The sequence below is a fragment of the Enoplosus armatus genome, chromosome 1, assembly GCF_043641665.1.
Source record: "Enoplosus armatus isolate fEnoArm2 chromosome 1, fEnoArm2.hap1, whole genome shotgun sequence".
Taxonomy (NCBI): Eukaryota; Metazoa; Chordata; class Actinopteri; order Centrarchiformes; family Enoplosidae; genus Enoplosus; species Enoplosus armatus.
The window spans coordinates 4557232-4579697 of record NC_092180.1 but is presented as its reverse complement, the minus strand read 5'-3'; the positions used below and the strand labels follow the sequence as shown (position 1 = coordinate 4579697).

Genomic DNA, 22466 nt, shown 5'->3' with positions numbered 1-22466 from the left:
ACTATGCATACAGCATCCTAACTGAACTGAAGCACACGCACTTCACACATAGGCAGAAGTAAATGGCCTATAACCGATAGGGTTCTTTCCTTTAACAGACTGTCAATCACTCTGAATGACGGGCTATCTCCAGAGGTGCAGGGCTGGTAAATAGAGAGCTTCATGATGACCACAGAGAACGATCTTGGAAAAGAGGCACCCTCTCTAATGGAAAACCGAACTTGTAAAACACTGGGGTGCCCACACACACACACACACACACACACGGGGGTAATATAATTTCACCATTCCTTCAGTGTGGCGACAGAAAACATGCGGGAAGGACATTATAATTCACCACCTCAAGCACAGTTGGCATCAACTCATCTCTGCTTTATGTGTATGTGAAATCCATTTACAGTGCATTTGGCTGGCCTGGATGCAAGCAACACCTGCCTCTATTTCACACAGAGACACGGGGAGAGGGAGCCTTGAGGCGAACAGGCTTGCAGCACAGATTGAGAACAAACACACTCACAGGCTGTGTGAGCAGTGGATGGTGAAGAAGAGAATGTCGGTCTCACTCAGAATGAAAATGAAGGTGTAGATCACAGATGTCCCCGTGGTGTAATATCGGGGTCTTGACCACACATCACTGTCAATGATCAGTACGTAATTCGAACTGAAGTCATAAAAACTCTCTCACACACACACACACACACACAGAAATGTGCACACACGTGTTTCATGCCTCTGCCCAAGCCAATGGCAGATATGTTTGAAAAGCACTATTCCGGCATAATGTCTATGCTGTCCCGTAGCAAGATGAGTCCAATTACACAGCTGCATTTGAATGAATATACACTACAGTTAGAATAGTGTTTTCCATTGTTTTGTCTCTGTACAACAGCACATTGGATTTAAAATGAATGGGGTAAAAGTGCTGCATTTCAGCTTTAAACCTGCACTGAAGTATTTTGACAATAACAATATATTAAAGGCCTACATGTAATATGAAAGGGGAGCTGTGCAGAGATTTTTAAAGCCTCTTTTTGTTGATTGTTTAAGATTTTTCTGTGTGATTCAGTCTCACCGCTTTCATCAGGAGGCAGCTGTTTTAAGCATCCCTGCTCGGAGAGATCCAGCGTCCGCTAACTGCCAGCACCAAATGGCAGACAGACATTTATTGACTAGCTGAATAAGCTAGCAGTTAAAAAGCTCAATGTTTTTCTCAGGAGTTAAAAAAAGACATTGGACTTACTTTCATCAGGTAGACAGAAGCAGGACTATAAATGAATGCTGATGTTGTTCCTTGTCTCCTAGATTAATTGTTTAAATAGGCAATTGTTTACATCACGTCAGCCAGAGCAACTTTTTTAAGGTAATCAGGTGAGTGGGTGGTGTGTGTGTGTGTGTGTGTGTGTCAACGTATTCTGCCTAAGTGCCCAAAAAGTTAATTAATGCAGCCTTAAGGAGGTGTGAGGGTGTTCACATCCACATTGTGTGTCACTGGCATTTCTCATACAAAGTCCCCACACCACCTAATTTTAGCATGATCAAAAGATGAACATACAGACAAGGCAACAAGGGACAACTGTCCAGGTGATGGTGTGTTTCCTCCAAATGTATACGTAGCATCCCAGCCGGGGATTATGTAAAAAAAGGGCTACAGTTCCTACACTGATGTGGATGTGAACATATTCAAAGTAAAGCTGACAGTCAGCACTTTGACATCATTGTTTCATTTCTAATCCAATGCACTGGAATACTTACAGATGGCATTGCAGTCTTGACTAAATGCAAAACTTTGAATTAGGACTGGAATACAGCCAATGACGGGCCTAACAAGTAGTGCAAATGTGTGTGTTTGTGTGTGTGAGGTGTGTGCTTATGTGCCGTTTGTGCATCATTTGTTTCTCTGTGTCCCCAAACGTTCACAAGTTCACTCACTGTTATTGCTGATAAAATTACCTTCACTTCGCTTGTCTGCTGGCTTTTACAGTCAGAATTCCCACTCAGCTTGTTTATTACAGCAATAAGCCAGGCATGTTTGGCTAGCACTTCGCCTTCAGGCAACATTGACAAGAGGTTTATTATCTTGGGTAAAGCTTTATCCTGTGATTCGTTTTTCTCAAATTGATTATGCACAACATGACCTTTCCTTGTTCTAGCAAGGTCTGAAGACTTAACCTCCACCTGCAGTTCATCTCCCAGGACTAAACCAGCATCTACAACACTAATTTAGTGTGAGAGGCAAAACATGGATGAACAGAGACAGAGAGAGAGAAAAAGAAGAGATGATAATAATGATTATGATGATTTCCCCGAAGAACTAACTTATTCACATCTCCGTGCTCTGAAACCAACATATTCTACAAAATACACAACATTTTGATGGACAGCAATGATTTAACTCTGCTTGAGTCCGACATACTTTTTCAACCTCTGTGTTGGTGATGGATTGTCAAAATAGAATGAAGTGACAAAATAAAGCAGAACTCCACAGGTAGACATGAGGGGCTCAAACACATCACAGACAACAAGTAGAGGTGTTCAGCCAGCACTGAATTTCACTTTGTTTTGAGGTGGGCCGTGATTGGTTAGTCGCACCGCTACACTGCAATGTAGAAGTAAACAAACATTGTTCTTTTATCGAGCCGCAAGCAAAAATGCACATTAAAGCAGCTGAGCGTCTTAAGGTATAGCTGCACGCCATTTTTCTTTTTCAAATGACAGTTGACATTTTGCTGCACAAAGACTCTTGTGTGCATGTCGTTCATTGTGTAGCTTACACGCTCAAACCTGAAGGGAGGCATGCAGTACTGCCCAAGACTTCCTGATAAGCATAAGGCAACATAACAAGCAGATTAACTTATTATGCAGGAGCACTTATTAGAGAATGAGCTAATGATGGGGCAATAATGTGCCTTCTTCAGAAATGAAATTAGTAAGTCATTCTAGGATGAAACAGATCAACCAAATAATCCAAACATAAACAAGTAAATTCAATAAAAATACAAATGATTCATGCATTTGTACAAAACCTTCAGTCAGCGCCGATGCTGAAGCCTTCGACCTCGTATCAGAAGAATTACAGTACACTCAGGGGTTAATGTACCCCATTACTGGAGTACTACTGCAAATAAGGAGCAGCACAGCATCAAAAGGAAAAGTTTAGCTCTTCATAAAGAAGTCCCATAAATTTGCCTTTTCCCATTCTACTTTCAGAAGGAGGGTGAATCAACCTCCGGACCCCAGTAGTGTACTACTACTGATACAGGGCTGAACTGAGCGAGCACACCAAGTATGGAAGAGAGAATGATGCTGTGGATGGTACAACGTTGAAATAAAAAGCAGAGAGACATAAACAAACTAATTTAAACAACCAGGAAACAGAGGAGACATAAGACAGACACGGGGAAAGTAAAAGACAGACTGAGTGAGAGATCTAAGCTCTGAATCTCTCACGTCCAGGTTCGGCTTTTTCTTCATCATGCCGCCTTTTGTAACGTGTTCAAGCTTTCCATCTTGTCCACGGTAGATTCATTACTGCTTCGTGGTGCATGAAACGCCGAGCATTTCACAAAAGCACCGGTTCCAAACGAGCCTGCAGTGTCCCTGAGGAGTCAGCATCCTTGGCACAATGGATTCTAGATAAAGATAATTTATTACAGTTGCTCCTTCAGACGGAGAGGCTCCCGGGAGGAGGCGGCACGAGGACGAGGATCGTCTCAAGCCACCGCGAGGGCTCAATATGTTTTATTTAAAGGCCTAGTTAGCTCGTCTTATCATTATCCCACTCCTGCGTCCTGAATGGGATAGATTACAGCTGCTGCTTTATTTCACCTCCTATCTCCATCTGCAGTGTTACTTGTAGAGCTCTTGGCTATTTTCCCTTTCCTTCGCCTCTCGCCTCTTTATTCTTTCCTCTCATTTCCCAACAAGCTCTTTACCCTTCTCTGCTTTTGACATGAGAAGACGCAAGTAGGCTCTGTTTATCCCCTTGTCTTAAGCAGGTTAAAGTAGGGAGCTGGTGAGAAAGTGTGACGGGAATAGCAAAGATGTGGCACTGCAGAGTTGGACGATATGTTTTGTCTGTTTCTCTGTTTGTTTGTGTGTGTTTTGTTTAAGTCAGATACCTATAAGTACTAATTTATTCTTTTAAAGGGTAGAAAGGCACACCTGGAATTAACTATAACTAAGTTTCTATCACAAGAAACCTCTTGCCATGCATGAATTTATGTAACATAAAACAACAAGTCAACTGCACAGTGAACAGAGACTTCTGAGACTGGTGGCTACTGCCTGAGACTGGTGGCTACTGCCTGAGACTGGTGGCTACTGCCTGAGACCATTGAGCATTACGTTGTGACAGAAGCGAATGGGAAATACTAAACAGCGGTTAAACTGTTCACCAGGACAAAGTTTGAAGTGATCCCTTTTACAGTTTTGACAAATACCACAGAGGTATTTTCTGTGGCCATGCTAATCAGAAAGTTTATCCCAACCTCTTTCTTGTATGTGTTGGCATGTGGTGCTGCCTATTCAGCTGCTGTACCTTTTATTCTCCCTCTGTGGCGAGACTTAGATAAAAAGCAAAGCTACTACATTTGTATGACAAACCAATACAATTGTTGGCTCATAAATAGAGATGAGCAGAAGGAGATAATTAGGTTACTAAATGGCCCTTCTGATACACTGAGCAACAGGTCCACGATTCAAGGTGTTACAAGTGCACCTGTCAGCCAACATGCCAACTCATCTCAGTGTAAACCTGAAGGGAGAAGCTCCTCATTCTCTCCGTCACTTCACACAAGGCTGTGTGCTTCCACACCATCTGTCTCTGCTGCTGACAAACACTTTTGAGCGCTCCCTGCACATGGAGGGTAGACAGACTTCGAGCACTGAGCCAACTGTGGGTTGGAACTGGATGATGAAGCTGCATCTTTCAAGACCAGAGCTTTTCCTCCAGAAGAAGGAGCTCCTTGAAGCCCTGATGCAAGAAGGGATGAAGGAGGAGGAGGTAGAGGGAGGAGGAAGGGTGGGCTGATGTGCAGCAGCGATAGCGTCAAAGCACAGGGAGGAGAAATAATTTACACCACAGTCGGGTCTTGGTGGCTGATCAATATGCTACATAGAAAAAATAAAGGGCCAATTGATTGCATGGCATGACGGGCAGGAGAGGTGGGAATATCAAGAGCATGTGCGTGTCGTGGTGACAGTCCGCCATGTCCCCTCCCTGCTGCGAGCACATGCAGGAGCCTGAGAAAATGAGCAGTGATTAAAAATCGACAACATTGTAATGGGCTTGGGAATAAGCCTTTCAAAGCACACGCTGAGCTTTTTGCGACTCCTCTCTGAGCCCACAGTACTTCTTTCTTGTATCTTTCACTTCGCTCTCTTCCCCCACACAGCCTTCTGCAAATCTGGCCAATTATGCCAGCTGATCTTGAATGTGAAGCACATTCAGGTGCGTGCAGCAAGTGTGTGTGTGTGTGTGTGTGTGTATCATCTGTGGAGTCTTACCTTGAACAGGCCATGCTTGTGGCTGTGCTGGCCTAGCCACACTCCACTGCCTGGGGTGAGCTCCATCTGAGGAGGGTCTATCACCCGCTCATAAATCCTGCCAACAACAAATCAGAAGAGAATGTTTGGTTATGATAACGACACAGACACAAACACGTTTCTCTTTTTGTCCTGGTCTGGCAGGAACACTGATCCAATACAGCTGAATACCAAAGTAAATCCAACAGACTGTGTGCATGTCCCCTCCCTCCCACCCTCCCTCCATGAGAAGCAGAGAGTGTAGAGCAGAGGCTGCTCTCCTCAAGCATGACAGCCAGTCTCGCCCCACGGCTCTCTAACACAGTATTGATATCTGGACCGGGGATGTAGGCTGGATTAACCGCCCGACTCCTGACACAGACACAAACAGGATTTTGGCATTATCAAGGCAAACATCCTCAGCGTCATTCAGAACCATTTTTTCCTGCACTGAGGTGGGCTTAACGATGCCGGCGAGCTCCGATCTTCTTCTCTGAGGATGTCAGAGAACAATTTGTCAGGTTTTCTCTTCCTCCTCCTCCTCCTCCTCCTCACACTGTGAGCCCATGCAGGGAGACACTATCAGAGTAGCAAACTGATATCTCTCTTGTTCTCTAGTTCAGCTTCGTTGAAAGGGCATTACATGTTTTGATCTCTGACAGAGGAATTGTAACAATGACTTCAACAATACGGTAGGCTTTATTGTATACTACTGAGATTTGTGGCCAGAAAGGTCAGCAGCTTTCAAAAGTTTTGACAGCTTTTGCTTTTGATTTGCCTGTACATATGGATAACTACTAATGGCTCTCAACAACCCCCTATAAAGTCATACAAGCTACCAGCCCAGCACAAAGTGTATACATATATATATATCTTTAATTAGATAATAGTATATCAAGACTATTTAGAGTGTCTTCTGGCTTCAAGTTGTCGTAGATGATTTAATGGAGCGTTAAGTTGCATACAAATGTTGCATGTATGTAATTATAACATTAATACATTGTCAGAATGTTATTTTGAGACATTAGTATGCTATCAGCCTATATAAGGTATCACCGTCAAACCCAGAGTGGTGTAACTTTGAAAGGACTTTGGAATTTTTGGCAATTTGGAAAATCTAAATATCAAACTAAGAATATGCAGAAAATCCATAACCCATAAGGTAGTTTCCTTTAACACTAGAAAAAGCAACTTTCCTCCAGTGAGAGAATGAATTGAGTACAAAACAGCAGCAGAATGAATGTAAATAAATGTTTGAGTCACAGTCAGTCCCTTTTACGTGTCCAATAAAGGCTTATAAAGGAGAAGAACAATGCCACACACACATACTTGTCATTTATATGCACGCATTTTCTAAATATATGTTGTTTTATTTCTTGAATTTCTATGTTTTAATAGCAGTTTATTCATTTAATTCATGTGTACATATGTTGTCATGTGCACACATTTGGTGCTTGTTTATGCTGCTGTGTAAGTGCTGCAGTGCCTCAGTGCTGTTTATACTGTAGCTGTCTGATTTCCCACCTGCTGGGCGAGCTGTCACTGCGGTAGAGAATGTAGAGGTCATGTGATTATACTCTATTTTGTCTCCCTCAACCTTTCTGTCTTCGCTTCCCTCACCTCCCCCTCTCGTCAGCAGCTCAGGAGCAGCGAAGAGGGACAGTTTCACAGAGGGAACATTGAAGAGCAGCGATGCCAATTACAATAGTGATGTGCTCGCGGGCATATCTGAATGGTCTGATACCATAAGCAGCAGCCATCAACAGCTAATTATAGAGGACATACACCAGTCAACATACTGTATAACTGATTTTATCGCCATGGAGAAGGATTGAATGAGTAATAGCTACAGTTAAAACCCAGAGAATGGAAAAGAACGGGTATAAATGCAACAACTTACAAAACATATTTTCTCATATACCATTGATAGTGTAATTTCTCTAAATAATCTCTCTTTCTGCCTCCACCCCAATACAAGGAAGGTGAATACAGAGGTAAGAAAGGTGAACTGAGCCTTTGAAACTATGAACCTTAAGAGTTTTGAGAAACCTAACTGTATTTTTGATCATATTTATGGTCGGCATCTTTTCAGCAAAAGCCATTCAGTGTTATATAATTACCATTATCTAAAGTAGTTTTTCTATTGTTCCCGAGCTGCATTCACATTGTCTACCGATGCGTGAGGAATTCACAGGGAATCATGCGACATCTAATCCAGCCTTACTGTTTGTAATTCAATCTCAGTTAGCATTAATACAAACTGAACTAGAAGCATTCAACTAGAAACACAGGGTGGCCTTTACGGAGGAGTTTTCACAGGACACGCAGTGTATCTGTCACTGAGGTTAGTGCTGACAGCGATCGTTCATCATAAAGGCATCTACAAAACAAGACAGCACATCAGTTTTAGATGTTGCAGGGAGTCATGGAACAAGACGGAGCAGCCACAGCGATCTGTTAGATGAAGAGCTGCAGGTAACCAACTCCACCATGCCCTACTGTTGTGTGCAAAACTTGTGCCGTGTGCAGCATGAAATCAGCATGATTGTGGTCATGGCGTGATGGAACAAGGCCAATTATTGACTAATGTCTTTATTAACACAAGATGAGTTTGTTTGGCTGCTCTGTAAACAGATACACCAGTTGCTCTTCTGTTATATTTCTGGCAAAGTAGCTGCTAAGGAGTGTTTGCTGCCCCCCATAATTCTGGGACCTGTAGTATTAAACCACACTTGCTTTCACGACCAGGAACCACGGGTGTCACCAAATCAACCAGGACTGAAATCTTACGGATTATAACTTTAATGTGGGATTAGCTATGGCGCTCTGCTTTGCCAAATCCCTTAGCATCTAGTGCACAGTACAAAGGGAATGCTAATCAATAAAAGCTTGTTGGAGGTGGAGTGGCTTGCAAGGAATACATGTTACAGTGGAGCCAGGTGAACCAGACCCATCACTTCATCCATAACCAGTAAAATAGGACAGCACTGCTCCACTTTTACAGTGCTCCTCTTAACCTTTATCAGCGTCTGTGTGTATGTGAATGTGAGAGAGAGAGAGAGAGAGAGAGAGAGAGAGAGAGACCCACATCTCGATACAGAAGAAAAGAGCCAGGCAGGTGTGGAGCGACTCGGCCATCACTCATGTGAATGGCGAAGAAAAAACCCTGAGATGAGAAAAGTGAAGCATTACGGCCAGCTAGAGCTGTGGAAGCACCGTATGGCAGAGACTGTATAAATCCACAACTTACTACATAACACAGATTTTGTTGACAGTCCACTTCAATAAGCTGCCAGGCCACCTCATTTCCGCCGATTTACCGACTGAATTGAATAAATTGCATTTAATCTTGGGTCGTCAGGATTTCAGCTACACTGGCTGGCTGTCTCCCAAGTTTGTCTTTAAGCCACTGATAAGAGCAAATACATTAAAAAGACTAAATAAACACACAAATAAAGCCACAAATGTTATCAAAAGCCGTGTCCATCTAATTTAAGGATTACATGTCAGAATATTCCAGAACTAACAGCTTGCATCTTCAAAAGTGAGACACGATATTTAGGTCTTTGGCAGCCTTCATGGCTCCCCTTCAAAAGAACAATCTCAATCACAGCTTTCATTATTAGCTCTGCCAATATCTGACGGCCACACTAAACTCCAGGCCACTTCCAATTTTCCACTAGTTAAGCTTGAGACATTTTCTGTCATGTTTGTGTCTTTCCTCTGCCAGAGAGATGAAGTCAGAAATCGGAAGTCAAAGTCCCTTTTGAATCACTCGCCTCAGTGTGGGACAAAATTCTCAAAGCTCTGTTTATCCTTTGCCAAAAGCCCAAACTGGGATACGTCACGTCAGGCGGGTGGGAGATTACTGCTAACTGTGGTAGTTTGGGCAGGAGGCTTTAAAGAGAGTCCTGCATGCTGTAAAATGCTCCAAAGGTGTTTTGCAAATGGGGTTAGGGTGCGATGACACTTTATCAAATCTGAATCCCGTGTAGAACCTGCTTATGAAATGTGAAAACTGTTTAACACACTTTCTAAAGTAGCATTATGTTTAAGCTCTAAAACATTAGATTTAAGAACGAAAACTCTATAGACACTCTAGAGAATTCAAGGACAAAACTCAAATTTGACCAGACTGAAAATATATTTGCTACGTGACTAAATGACTACCTGAATGTTTTGTCCAGTCCTTTGTATTTTAGCCACTTTGAACTGAATCCAAAATGATGCAGTTACCGGAACCCAACCATATGTGTAAGACTCATACACACAGTAGGTGTCTTTTCAAACATACTGGTCTTCATCAGACAAAAGTTTTTATTTTGTCTATTGTACTTATCCATCTAATTCTGTACTTATTTATTTACATTTTAATAATGTAATTGTATTTTAAATGTCCCTGTAAAAAAATGGTTGACATCTATTTTTTAATATCCTCTGTAAATTAACTGATTTAACCTAGTAGTTACCATACTAGAAGTATGCAACAGAAAATATGATTTGAAAGAAATGTAATGCTGCCTGGATTACACATTTGATTAACATAGTAAGGAAAGGTTTTAATGACAAGTCATAAAATGCTTATATTAAAAACAAAAACTCTCTCTGACAACATATTTTAATTCGTTTTCTCCCCAACAGTGGTGGGAAACAATGTTGGGAAAAACATTCATGTTGTAGCTGCTTGTGACAACTACAGCATGATCAACTAAAAGCAGTTGGTTAAGGTTATGGAAAGAACAATGTCTTGGTTAGATATTGAAAAGGTCAACAGGATGTCTTTACTTTTCCAATATAACTGAACCCTCATCATTTCCCAACCTTAACCAAACCATGAACTTTTCCCCAAGGTGTTTTTGTAGCATAAACCTAACCAGCAGTGGGATGTAGGTCCCGCCTTTCGTACACACAACATCCACACCAACCACCCCCCTTCGACTTTTGTGCCGTACAAGAACACAGCACTTTTTGGACTAGACTGCACAAGAAATGTGTTTCCTCCAAACCCTACTTGGAAAAACCATTTAGTAGTGTACAAAAATAATTTCTTGGAGACAGTGTGTCTTTCTTCTCCTTTATGTCCATACGTCTTTTTGTCCGAAGCTGTTGCTTTTGTGAGCCTGTGAGGCCCATTGAGACGTTCCTCGTGATATCAGGCTGTAAACCTAAACTTGACTTTCCTTCTGTTTCAGTAGGTGCCCACAGTTGATGGCTACCTCATGCAGTCTTTCAGCTGAGACTAGACATTCATCATGATACCACCGTAGAGCACAACCAGAATACACAATCTAAAACATAATATTCTACACCGGGTACAAATGTGAACAGAAAAAGATATATTGTGAGTGAAATGTACAAAAATTACCCTGAGACAACCTTTCCTTTGTGAATACAAATTGTGCCCAACTAATTATAATGTGGTCATAATAATTGGGCTGATTCTCAGTTACAGTCCATTTACTCAGATTGAATATACGTTCCGGCTCATTTAGATGTGAATTTCTACTCTCCTGCACAGAGAGAGCAACTGATCAGCACTTTCCTCGTGCTAATGTGCTGTATATTCTGATGTTATACTTGTAACTGCGTCCATCTACATATAGTTACAATGACTGTATTATTTGTGTTACAGTGGACACACAGTGGACACGTCCTAGCTCAGTGACATTTGTAACCAGGGAGTGATACTAAATACATTTAACTGATAAAGCTTCATCCATTTACAAGTCAAAAATACATACCTTCATATACAGAGTTAGAGGTGTTACAGTACAGAGAATGAGAGAAAGCCCGGCATCACAGGGGAACATTAATGCATAACAGCATCCTTTGGTAACACCTCTCTGACAGCAGTGGCAAAAATCTCATGCAGTACAGAGCCCTTTATAAGCATTACCGCTATTTACTGTAAGTGCAGCTGAAGTGTTGAGCTGAATTGCATCAGACAATGTGTATGGTGGTTTCCAGTGTAGCACATATACACTCACAAATGCACACTTATGTACATATCCAATACTGATATAAATACAACATGTCAGTGTACCAAACAGGAACAACTTTCAGACAATAGATATCAATTGGAAGTACATTTTGTGTTTGCTCTGTATATCTTTTGCTCTTTTCTTGTCTTTTTGTATGTATTTGTGTTGTTTCCCGGTCTCTTTCATTTTTATTTTTTATTTTTGGGAAGCACTTTGTAAGCCTGGGTTTCAAAAATGCTACAGAAATCCAGGCTCACTTACTTAAATTTTCCCAGATGCACTTTTATATGCAAAATGGGGAACCCCTTTTTTGTTTTGGTTTTTCATAATTCTTTAAAACAAAGACAAAAAGACAAAGGAAAAATGTATTTTTAAATGGCAAAGATATTTTCTATTTTTGTGGCAATTTAGTATTTTCCTTTGTCCATCTGTGTGGTCTGTGCGTGCCCAGCGCAGCGTAGACGACGCAAAGGTGGAAGGAGAGTTGCAAACAGGTGGCACGTTAATTCAAATGAGGCAACGCAGAGCAAATTGTGGTATTTTTGTGGAAACTGGGTCTTAGACCTTACGTTGAGAATAGACGTCTCAGAACCACAACTGTTTCTGGCGCAAGGTCACTCCAAGGTCAGGCCAATCGGCTGATTTTGTCAACAAGAGACAACAAAATACTTGGAACAAATTCACATCAATAAGAGAATGCTGCTAACATTTTAATTAAGCATACTCATTAACCATTAGACGCATTTAAATCTGCATCAAATCTGTTAAAGCAGGAACGTCGGTAAAGCAGCCTGCATTTATCTCTAAATGAAAATGATTTTTACAGAATGTGTTGCTCATAGCTCTGCAACACTGTGTGAAAACCTTCGCCTTCAGTTCATTAAATCCCTTCAGGCGTCTGAAGGCAGCAGGGAAGATATGTGTGTTAAATCTGCATCAAGAGTAGACCCTCTGTGAGGGGATAGAGGAGGGATAGATTTTTTATACAGGTACTGAATCCAAAAAGTAGGTAGACTCTGTTTCATAAGGACTCACAACACTGTAGAATTCCCCTTTTCAAAAACAGTTTTTTTAATTTAACAAGACGACATGTGCACTCTGATGTTTAAATGCAACAGCCTGCAAAGTTGTTTTTTCAAGGAAGAATTACCCATAACATGGCCTAGTTCCAGCTTCTCAACTATGAGGATTTACTTCTTTTCTTTGCCATATGTGATAGCCAACTGAATATCTGTATGACTCTGACTGTCGAACAGAAGCAGCAGAGGGAAGACGTCATCTTTGCCTTTAGGCAATTGTGATCAGCATTTTTCACCATTCTGACATTTTATGGAATAAAAAAGAAAAGAAAATAATTGCTAGCTTAATCAATAATGAAAATAACAGCAGCCGTACTCCTCAGTGGTGGGAAGATGATACATTATGCTGTGGAAGTGGAATAATGTGCCAGTGTTTTTTCTTACTCTCGTCTCTTCTAGACTTTAGTGGAAGCACTACTGTATATTCAGGCAGCTGTCGTTGCAGCTCTGCAGCTTCTACTTCTAAAAGGGCATCTGTCAGTCTCTCTCATGCTTCTTAAGTGCTGCGAATGAATCGAACTGCACCAGCTTCACTCAAACTGGAGCTCTGCCACCCACAGTGGTTGAAAGATGCCAGCATTATGCTCTGAGATGGCAGGCCTGCAATTTGAGTCAATGCTCCCATTCCTTGGTAAATCCAGTCCTCCAGTAGAAATGAAAGACCTAGAAAGCCCTAATGGTTGAAATATGGACAAGATGAGATTTTTTTTAACATGTCTTTTAAACATCTTGTCAATACATGATGCAGAAGACCCCAAAAGCAGCAAAAGTTAAACTAACCGAAAAGAACTAGAGCATCCCCACTGAAAAAGGCGCAGAAACTGTTGCCTGAAACTAGAGCAAATCCTCATAAGATGGCAGATGTATCACGTTTAATGGATAAAATGACCCAAATTCCTTTACCCCCACCTTGGTGCAGGGGATAAGACTGGTTTTACCTACAGTATATAGATGAAGATAAAGTCTAATCTGGCTTTGTCACCCAATTCCCAAAGGAACTGTACGCCTGCTTCCTCTCTGTCTCAGATATCTGTAATTACTTCACCTCGACAATGACCTTATCTGTTGGTAGAAGCTCCTGTCCTTTTCTGATAAGACGCGACTACTGTAGCTGCAGATACATTCCAGGGGGAAAAAAAACAGGAGATGGAGGGGCTGGTAAGGTGTGTAAGTACGCTTGTATATGCATGCGTGTGTCCCCTGGGTCTCCTTGGCGCAGGGAGTTCCTCCTCCTCCTCCTCACTGCCACCAGGGGCCCGAGCTGGGGCATCTGCCGGCATGAGGTGGGTTGGACCCTGCTGAGCTCGACGCAGGGGTGCTAAAGTAATGACACACTCCATCACACCTTACACAAGACAACAGAGAACTCCAGACACAAGAAGGCTATTGGGGAGAACTAACAGCCTCAAATCTGCTCCTTAAAACAAAGTCAAATACTTGAGCAGCAGGATGATGGAGGCTCAGGCTGGGCTGATGCTGGCAGAAGGCTGACAGTTTGTCTCACACATCATGACGCAGAAATGCAGATACATTCATCACACAACAAGATGTTTAGGCAACTGCCGCTGCCAACCAGGTATGACTCGCTAATGCAGAGCAGGAATATAAAGAAACAAAAAGAAATTGAAGAAAACAACCAACGTCATCTTTCAGCCAAGTATCCCTACTCTGCTGTGCAAGCTTTACCTCCAGTGGCCAAGCAGTGAGTCTTTTAGAAACCAAAGCCCAAAAAAACAGACTTGACCCTTTCAACGAGAGAGGGCAGTGAAACCTGTTTAGCCTGATGTTCAGTTATTCTTTAATATTGGGTGCACCTGTTTGTATTAATGCCACAGCTACATTTGTTTTGCTGTATGCCTGCCAGCTAGTTATTATTACATTTGCACATATTCATTTATATTCAATTGTTTTTTCTGGAAGTTTAATTTTGAGAAACTACTACATGTATCTTTGCATATACTGTGCAGAAAAGTATATTAATGCCCTTGTTTGTAGCAGTCAATACAAATTATCTAGGTAGTCTCATAGGGTTAACACTGTCGAGTGACAGAGTTGCATCCCCCGGTCTGTCTCCCCATGTTTCTTTTCAGTCTTTTGTGTGCACTATTAATTGAAAAAAATATCAAACAAAAGGAGAAAGTATTATTGATGTAAACAACAGTGGAAAGAAAAACATCCAGGCTGACTGGCACCAGATTCATTCACGTCGTGATTGCCAGTTGCCATTCATTTTTTGTGATAAGTGCAACCTGATGGAAAATAATGGGAGTTAACAGTTGCATCAGTGGAATGGCAGGCTTGCAACACTGATTAAAAATCCCTGTCAGATGGTAGAGGTTTGTCGGTGCAGCACACGCGGAGCACATTACAGAAAATCAATTGGGGGAAAAAAAAAACAGACTTTACCACCATCACTCATTGACATTTAAAAATTTCCTTCATTAGGCTGGCTAGGGCAGGAGGAGTAATTACTGAGAGGCCTGCATGAGCTGCTGCACTGGAACTGCAGCCACCCATTGATCTACATGTGGGTTGTTCTGCTGGAGTTGCCCCATTGATTAGAGAACCAAGGCCACATATAATTTCCTCTGTGGATTCATTGCGCTCTGTGTCATGGGCAGCTGTGACAATGCAATCACCCGGTCAAATAAAATAACTTTTCAGTCAGACACACCAACTGTATCTCTAGCCCAGCACTTGCAAAGGAGAAGGGCAAAGGTGCCAAGGTTACAGACAGCATCATGTGGCATTATTAACCTGATTTTAACTCATTACCATTCTTTGCGTAGCACCGTCCTTTTAGCTGGGGCGTCAATGATCAGGTAATGAAGTAATGAATGTTTGCTGCTCTGCTGAGCAGCACTGGCACTGCCCTTCACAGGAAATTAAAACGTTGCACCTGAATTGCTCATTCCTAGTTCTTCATGCATGGCGTAACTATCACTTAAACCTACCCATGCATATATCTTAATGTTTTAATGTATATGTTATAAGATGTAGTATCTTATAACATACACATTAAACATTAATATACATTATGGAATAGCACAAAACTGCACTCTACACATAACAAAAACTAGACCAGAAAAAGACGAAGTAAGAACAATGGACAGAAACCGACGGTATTATGAGATGAAGTCTACCGTCATTGCAACTCTATCATCATCATTGTAATGTTCTATTCTAGTCTAACAGCCTTGTTCTTGTCCTAATGATAGTTTTGGCCAGGCTGATGAGCTGCTTAGCAGGTAAGAAAAAAAGGAGCATACCTTCCAGCTCACTGGCTTCTTTAATGAGGAAAAGCAGAATGTCATTTTCTGGCTGCTGGACACAAAAGCAGTGTCATATCATTATGAGATCTTTAGGGTGGAGAGCTCCCGATGTCTCCCCTCCTTCATTAGCCAAGTGTATAATGAAACAGACAATATTTCATAACGTACGTCGAACTGTACACTTGATTGTGAAAGCAAATTAATGTGAAACGGGTCTTGCTATCATCAGCTCTACAAGGCATCACACAGCATACACAATGTTGATCTTTATAAAACAGAAGCTTCAGAGGAGTCAAAAAAAGGATCTAATGTATTTCAGATAACTGTAAGGCTCACTGAGCCAACAGTCTACTTCCTGACATCAATGCACACATTAACAGCATTGTGGGAACTGTGGAGCAAAATGAGAAACGCATGCAATTTTTCCTGATGAATAGATTGGATTGAGTAGACGTTTAGAAACAGGGAGTCTGAAATTGAAATATCATGGTCGACAGTATTTAATCATAACTGAAACCTTGACCTTCATGTAACCTTAACCAAACGTTTATTTCCTTAAACCCAATCCCAACTTTAACCTTAATTGCTAACAAATTGCTTTATTTGCTCAAGTGTAGGGCTGCAACTAATAATTATATTCATTATCAATTGATATCTTGATTATTTAAATGTCACAAAATGGTGAAAACCCTCTCATTAGGGGAGCTCAAACTAGAGCTGCAACTAGTGATTATTTTCATTATCAATTCCTCTGACGATTATTGTCACAATTAATCAATGAAGTCTATAAAATGTCAAAAAACAAATGTGAAAAATGCTCATCTCAATTTCCTAGAGACCAAAGTGACGCCTTCAAATTGCTTCTTTTGTCTAACCAGCAGTCCAAAACCCAAAGACTCCTCTTCTACTATTATAAAAGACAGCAAATCTTCACATTTAAGAAGCTGGAACCAGCAAACATTTTACAGTTTTGCTTGAAAAATGACTGAAACAATTTATCAATCAAATTCAAATGCATGCTTCATCTGACCTGCTCATGTGCTATACAGGTCTAATTTATGCACTTTTCACGTAATCTGGAACATAATCTTCACACAATTTGTATTCAGAAAGCATGATATGTTCCCAGTTTGTGCCCATTTCACAATAATTGATCAGATTCTGTGTTGCAACAGCCATCAACACTGACAGTCAGCAGTTGAAGACTTAATTAGGACATCATTCAACACAACCACCATGAGACAGAAAGAGAAAGAGAGCGACAGGATGAAAGAGGCAACAGGGAAAGCTAAAACATTTAAAATAGATTTTTAAAGCAAGTCTTCACACCATAACTGAAACACAACAACAGCTGCCGTGTGATTTGTGAAAATGTGTTCAGAGTGGCAATGAGCAGTGGTGAGTTGGAGGTTTAAAAAAAATAATGAAACAAACAAAAAAATACCACTAGCTGATGGCAGTTTATTCCTAATGAAACCAATAACAGCCTCTCTTTCAGCCACAAAAGCAGCTTGTTTAGGCCCTAACTACATCTTAAACATTGATGCCCCAGGATGATTTATGGGCCAAATGAGATGAATAATGTAGATCAGAATACATTGTTAGCAAAGCATCTGGTTAATTCAGGCCACGTAAACGCCTCTTCATTACCATGTCCCCATGCTGTTCAAGCATCTGCTCCTCTAACTGTGGCTAAACCAAGTGTCCACTGGCCTCTATCAGTCATTGTACAACAGGTAGAAATCTGATTGGTTGAAGACACTTAATTGCTTAGAATTCCAAACACAGTTTAGCGAAAACCGTGGCACCATTTTCTGGTGCTAATTGGTCTAATATGACATTCTGTTCTGACTGGGATCAAATTTGGTGTCTTGTTACAGTTCTTTTTGTTGTTGTACAATTGTACTACTTTGAAGGAAAATCATCAGTCAGTAGAACCGCACTGCAACTAAAAACGTTCCTCACATCTCTATACAATATCAAATGATACCAATTATTTAACTATTCTTAGATACTTTGTAAACAAAAATGTGAAGTGTGTCTTGAAGACAGGAAATAAATAAATGTGCTTAGAAAATGTCATGGCATTTTTTGGTTTGACCTGCTGGTGGCGCTACAGGAGAGGTCAGTAGGATTCATCCTTCAGGGTCCATAAATATCAACAATAAATTATATAAAAATTGAGAAATTCGTTTTTGAGATACTATACTTGTCATGAACCAACGTTTTGCAGTCAACGTGTTGGCGTTTAGTAGATATAATGTTGACCATGCTCACCCATTGTAGGTCAGGGTGTTAGCATGGGGACGTACGCTAATTGGCACTAAACACAAAGTACCCAAATTTCATGCCAATTCATTCCACAGTTCTCGAGGAATTTCACCCAAAACCCCAAATGTCAACTCGTGATGCCATTAGATTAAAATTCCAAGGATCACCAAAGTCAGTAGGACACATCCTCTGGAAACCTAGAATATCTGCACCAAATTTCATGGCAATCAAATAGTTGTTGAGATTTTTCAGCCTGGACAAAAGTGGTGGATCTGCTGACTGACCGGCAGACCAATGTACCGCCATGACATGGCTACAGACAACCTTAACATTCCTACGAATGTACCGTATGGCCTCTGCATCACTCACATCCTTGTCTCGGGGATTGTCAGTATAGTAAGCTCAGATGAAATAAGGTTTTAAAAATGTGTAAGATTTCCTCTCGGGATATTTATATTTTACTCTCACACTGTATTAGGCAGCTGCTTCACTCAAGGTGGCAGGTTAAAGGAAGACTTTCTGTAACCGTCAATGCAGTGATTCAGACATCTCACTGCAGCTAACGGAGCTGTATCAATGAATCTGTGTCTGCAAATCCTTGACCTTGAATAATTAGGAAATAAAAATTCCTATCAGGAGTCACTCCACCCGTGTAAAGTGAGGCACGACTAACACGAATCCTCTCTGAGCCTCTGACTTGACACCTGACTGCAAAAAAATTTAAATGAGATACAATTGTTATTCAGTTATTCGGTTTATCCATACATAAAGCTTGTCACTGAAGAGTATACAAAGCCTATTTCTGTGACACCCACGTTCCCTCAAACCAAAACCTCCAGCAGATAAAATACAATAGTAAACACACAAAATAATGTGCCCTTAATATAATCGCTTAAACATAAAAGGAGCTGTTGCCTCAGACACACCAGACAAGAGCAAAAAACAAACAAACAAGGCGCTCAGTCTCTCTGACTCTTTAAACTACTTATTGGAAAAAATGTGAAATATTAAATAATTATGGTTTTTAACTTGGATCCTGTTTTCATCGTTTTAAACCAACCCCTTGGTTAGCCAAACTTATCATTTATTGCCGCAGGCACATGGATTATTAGCAACAATTTGAGAGCGCTTTCTTTATAAGTTTTAATTGACCAACACTTTCCTACTGGAGTTCATTTCCCTGTATTTTTTGCTTTCTTTAAGGTGTCTTTGAGAAATTGAGTCAAAAAATTGTCTTCATTGATATGATCTTAAGTACAGTATTGACAAATAATTCTCTAAAATGTCTACAATATCAGCGAAACAATTCAGAATTTGGAAAAACAAAAAAGTGTGCATAATATATTGCTTTAAAGTACTGGGAAATAAATCATTGAAAAAAAAATATCTTTCTCTCACATATTCACACACAAGGACACGTGTCATTTAGGCTGAAAATACTAAACCAAATTAACTGAACTGATCTGAGTTCTGCCTTACATCATGATCACCAGTTCTCACATCTTTATTCTAATATTCCTCCTTGTCCGGAACTCCCTCGACCGATAAATCCAAATTCTACTTTTGTCTAAATCTTGTTGTGGGTTAGAGACAGACAACCTACTGAGTCAGTCAGAAGACAGACAGAAGATAAGAAAGTTTGGCTTTTAATAATACCCCCTGCATCAGTAATAATGTTATAAACACATACATTATGTTGTGTTTATGAATGTATCATCTCTGTTGGACGTTTCCATCTCAGAGAATGTGGCTGTGCACTAATCAGGGCAAAAGCATAACCAATGGATGAGCTGTGGATAAATACCATTTTTGTCCAGAGCTGTCTCCATGACAACTGAGTTTTTTTCCCAAAAAAATTTTGTCCGGTTAGCAATGAGGTTAATCCACGATGATGTCAGTCAGTTTGCCGGTCCACTATCAGCCCATAATTTCCAACAATTTGGCATTTAACAAGCTATTGAAATCAGTGTTTTACAGATCCACACGGTCCCCAGAGGATGAACCCTTTCCACGTTTTTTAGCTTTCCTCTGTCGGGCCAGCTTCACTATCATGTCATAATGTCACCTTTATCCACTAGATACAGTATTTAATAAGCAGATTACAAAGTTTGCTGAGCACATTAAGTGCCCAAGGTGGTCACGATTTGATTTTAACGACCTTGTGACCTTTCCTCTAACACCACCCTCCGGACAAAATGTACATTATAGTATATTTTGGCCCTACTGCTATCAAGGCTCTAAGTAAAGCAAAAACTTCAGTATGTTGTTTAATCTGTCGAGTATTTTGCTTTGTGGTTGCTACTGTAGTGGGGCTTTAGATTTTTAGTCTCAGTTGATTGTATACAGGAATTAGTTTTTCAGGCACAGAACAGAAAAAGTGAAAAGGGGGTTTCTGTGCTGAGCCCTTAAGGTAGGAGCGAACAAAGGGAAACCAGGTACTTTCAACTCAACCCTGCTTGGAGGTTGTGCTTTCACACCATGTCTGAAGATCACACATGCAGCAGAGCCCTGGCTAAACCGGGTGCCAGATGAGAAGCAGCACGGGAGAGGCGAAAGAGTTGGAAGCAGGAACTGAACAGTGCAGAGTCGCAAAGGCCCTCTAGGAAACACCAGCCAGTCTGCACATTACACGACCTTCTGCGAGTAGGGGACAACCACGTGGTTGTAAGTGACAGGCAATGTCATTACTGCAATTAGCTATTCAGGTCCAAAACAAAGAGCTGACTGAGTGTGTGACGAGGGAGTATGTTCTGGGTGTCTGCCACTAATTCAATTAGGGAAATTTGGAGATTGCTGTTACATACAACAGTTATGTAAGCATCTGACCTTGTCTAGGCTCCACAGTGGCACTACTGCAGGTAATATCACACAAATGTGTGTGTGGGAGAGAAATGACTTACAGTAACTGAGTATGTGATAAGTGGAGGAGGAAGAGAACTGAAAAAGTGACTGACTCTAACACACTAACACACTGCAGCCACATCTGAATGCAATAACATTTTGTATTTCAATACACATCATTATTTCCAAATGTCTGAGCTGTTCACTGAAATGCTCCTAAAATGCTGCTGAAGCAAAACCGAAAAAATCATTTTTCATCTGGTCAGGTGAGTCATAACGTTTTTTTCCAAAGCGCTGGAGGCAGACAGAACAGCATTTTTTGGTTTGGATGTCAGTGACTTTGACTGTTAGCCAGAATGTATTTGTAGAAGAGTGGAAAAAACAAAGCTGGGCCCAGTCACACCAGCATTTAAACTGGAATCTTAATGGAATCAATGCGATCGGTGGATTTGCAGTTTGACACCAAAATTTATGCTGTTGACAAAATGCAAACTGTCTTGAAAATGCTGACCTGTGAGGGAATGGGGAGCCAAAATATCCCCAAAATAATGTGTTGCACCACTGGTAATAAGAGCAGCAGACCACACCAATTTAAAAGAAATATAACATCTCAGTATAGTATAAGTATCCCTGACTCTTATTAGCAAGTACGATACATTTTGCGTGAATGACATAGCTTAAGGTCAGCTATTCTAGTGATATTTTGAACAAGAGCACTAATTTATGCTGTAATAATGGATACCACTATAAACCAAGCTGTGGAAAGTTGTTGACTACTGATTTCAATATTCGGATGGTCATCCTAAACCTGAGGGTAAATAGAGACCTACTGAAGTTGTTTAAAATGTTTTAAATCATGTTAAGTGATTGTAACGGGAGATCAGCTTTGTCAGAATACATTTGGGGACAGGCATTTATTTAGTGCAACCATGAAACTAACTGGTATCATTTATTAGGGTGGTAACAAATAGAGATGTTATGCCTGTGAATACGAGGAGTTGAGCTGAGGAGCATAAAGGCAAACCACATTAGTCAATAGGCAGAGGAAACATAATTACCAACAGAGACTGAATATTGTCAGATAAGATGAGAACTAGTCCACAGCAGTTAGGAAGCTAAGATTAGTCGTGTGAAGGCTGAAACACTTGACTCTCTGAGCAATCTGGACTCATTAGTGTGACATTCACTTCGCAGGTCACCACTGAAAACTAGAAGGTGTTGATCAGTGCTGAAAACAGTGGAGGAAGCAATACTGGAGTAGCTTCCTGTCGTAGATGGGTTAAATACAGTATGGCCGACCTTGCAGGTGTTCCACAGCGGAGCAGTGCCGCACTTTGGTGGCCACCTCAAGTCTCTAGTCAGTCGAGACAAGTCAAAGTCAAGTTCCAAGTCTAGCAAGTCAACTGCAAGAGTTTCAGGTCTCTGCTAACTGGTGTTTTGTACATAAGGGAGACCATGTCTTATCGGTACATATAATTTAATGTTTTCACTTTTAAGTC

At 40.9% G+C, this 22466-nt stretch overlaps 1 protein-coding gene across 1 annotated transcript in view; it reads right to left on the bottom strand.

Annotated features, from left to right (window-relative positions):
• Nucleotides 1–22466, bottom strand: part of LOC139282486 (protein kinase C-binding protein NELL1-like) — a 203036-nt gene that overhangs the window by 134547 nt on the left and 46023 nt on the right. The window contains exon 5 of the mRNA XM_070902231.1: nucleotides 5506–5602. Within this exon, the coding sequence (XP_070758332.1) occupies nucleotides 5506–5602 (97 nt within the window). The remainder of the gene's footprint in view (nucleotides 1–5505; nucleotides 5603–22466) is intronic.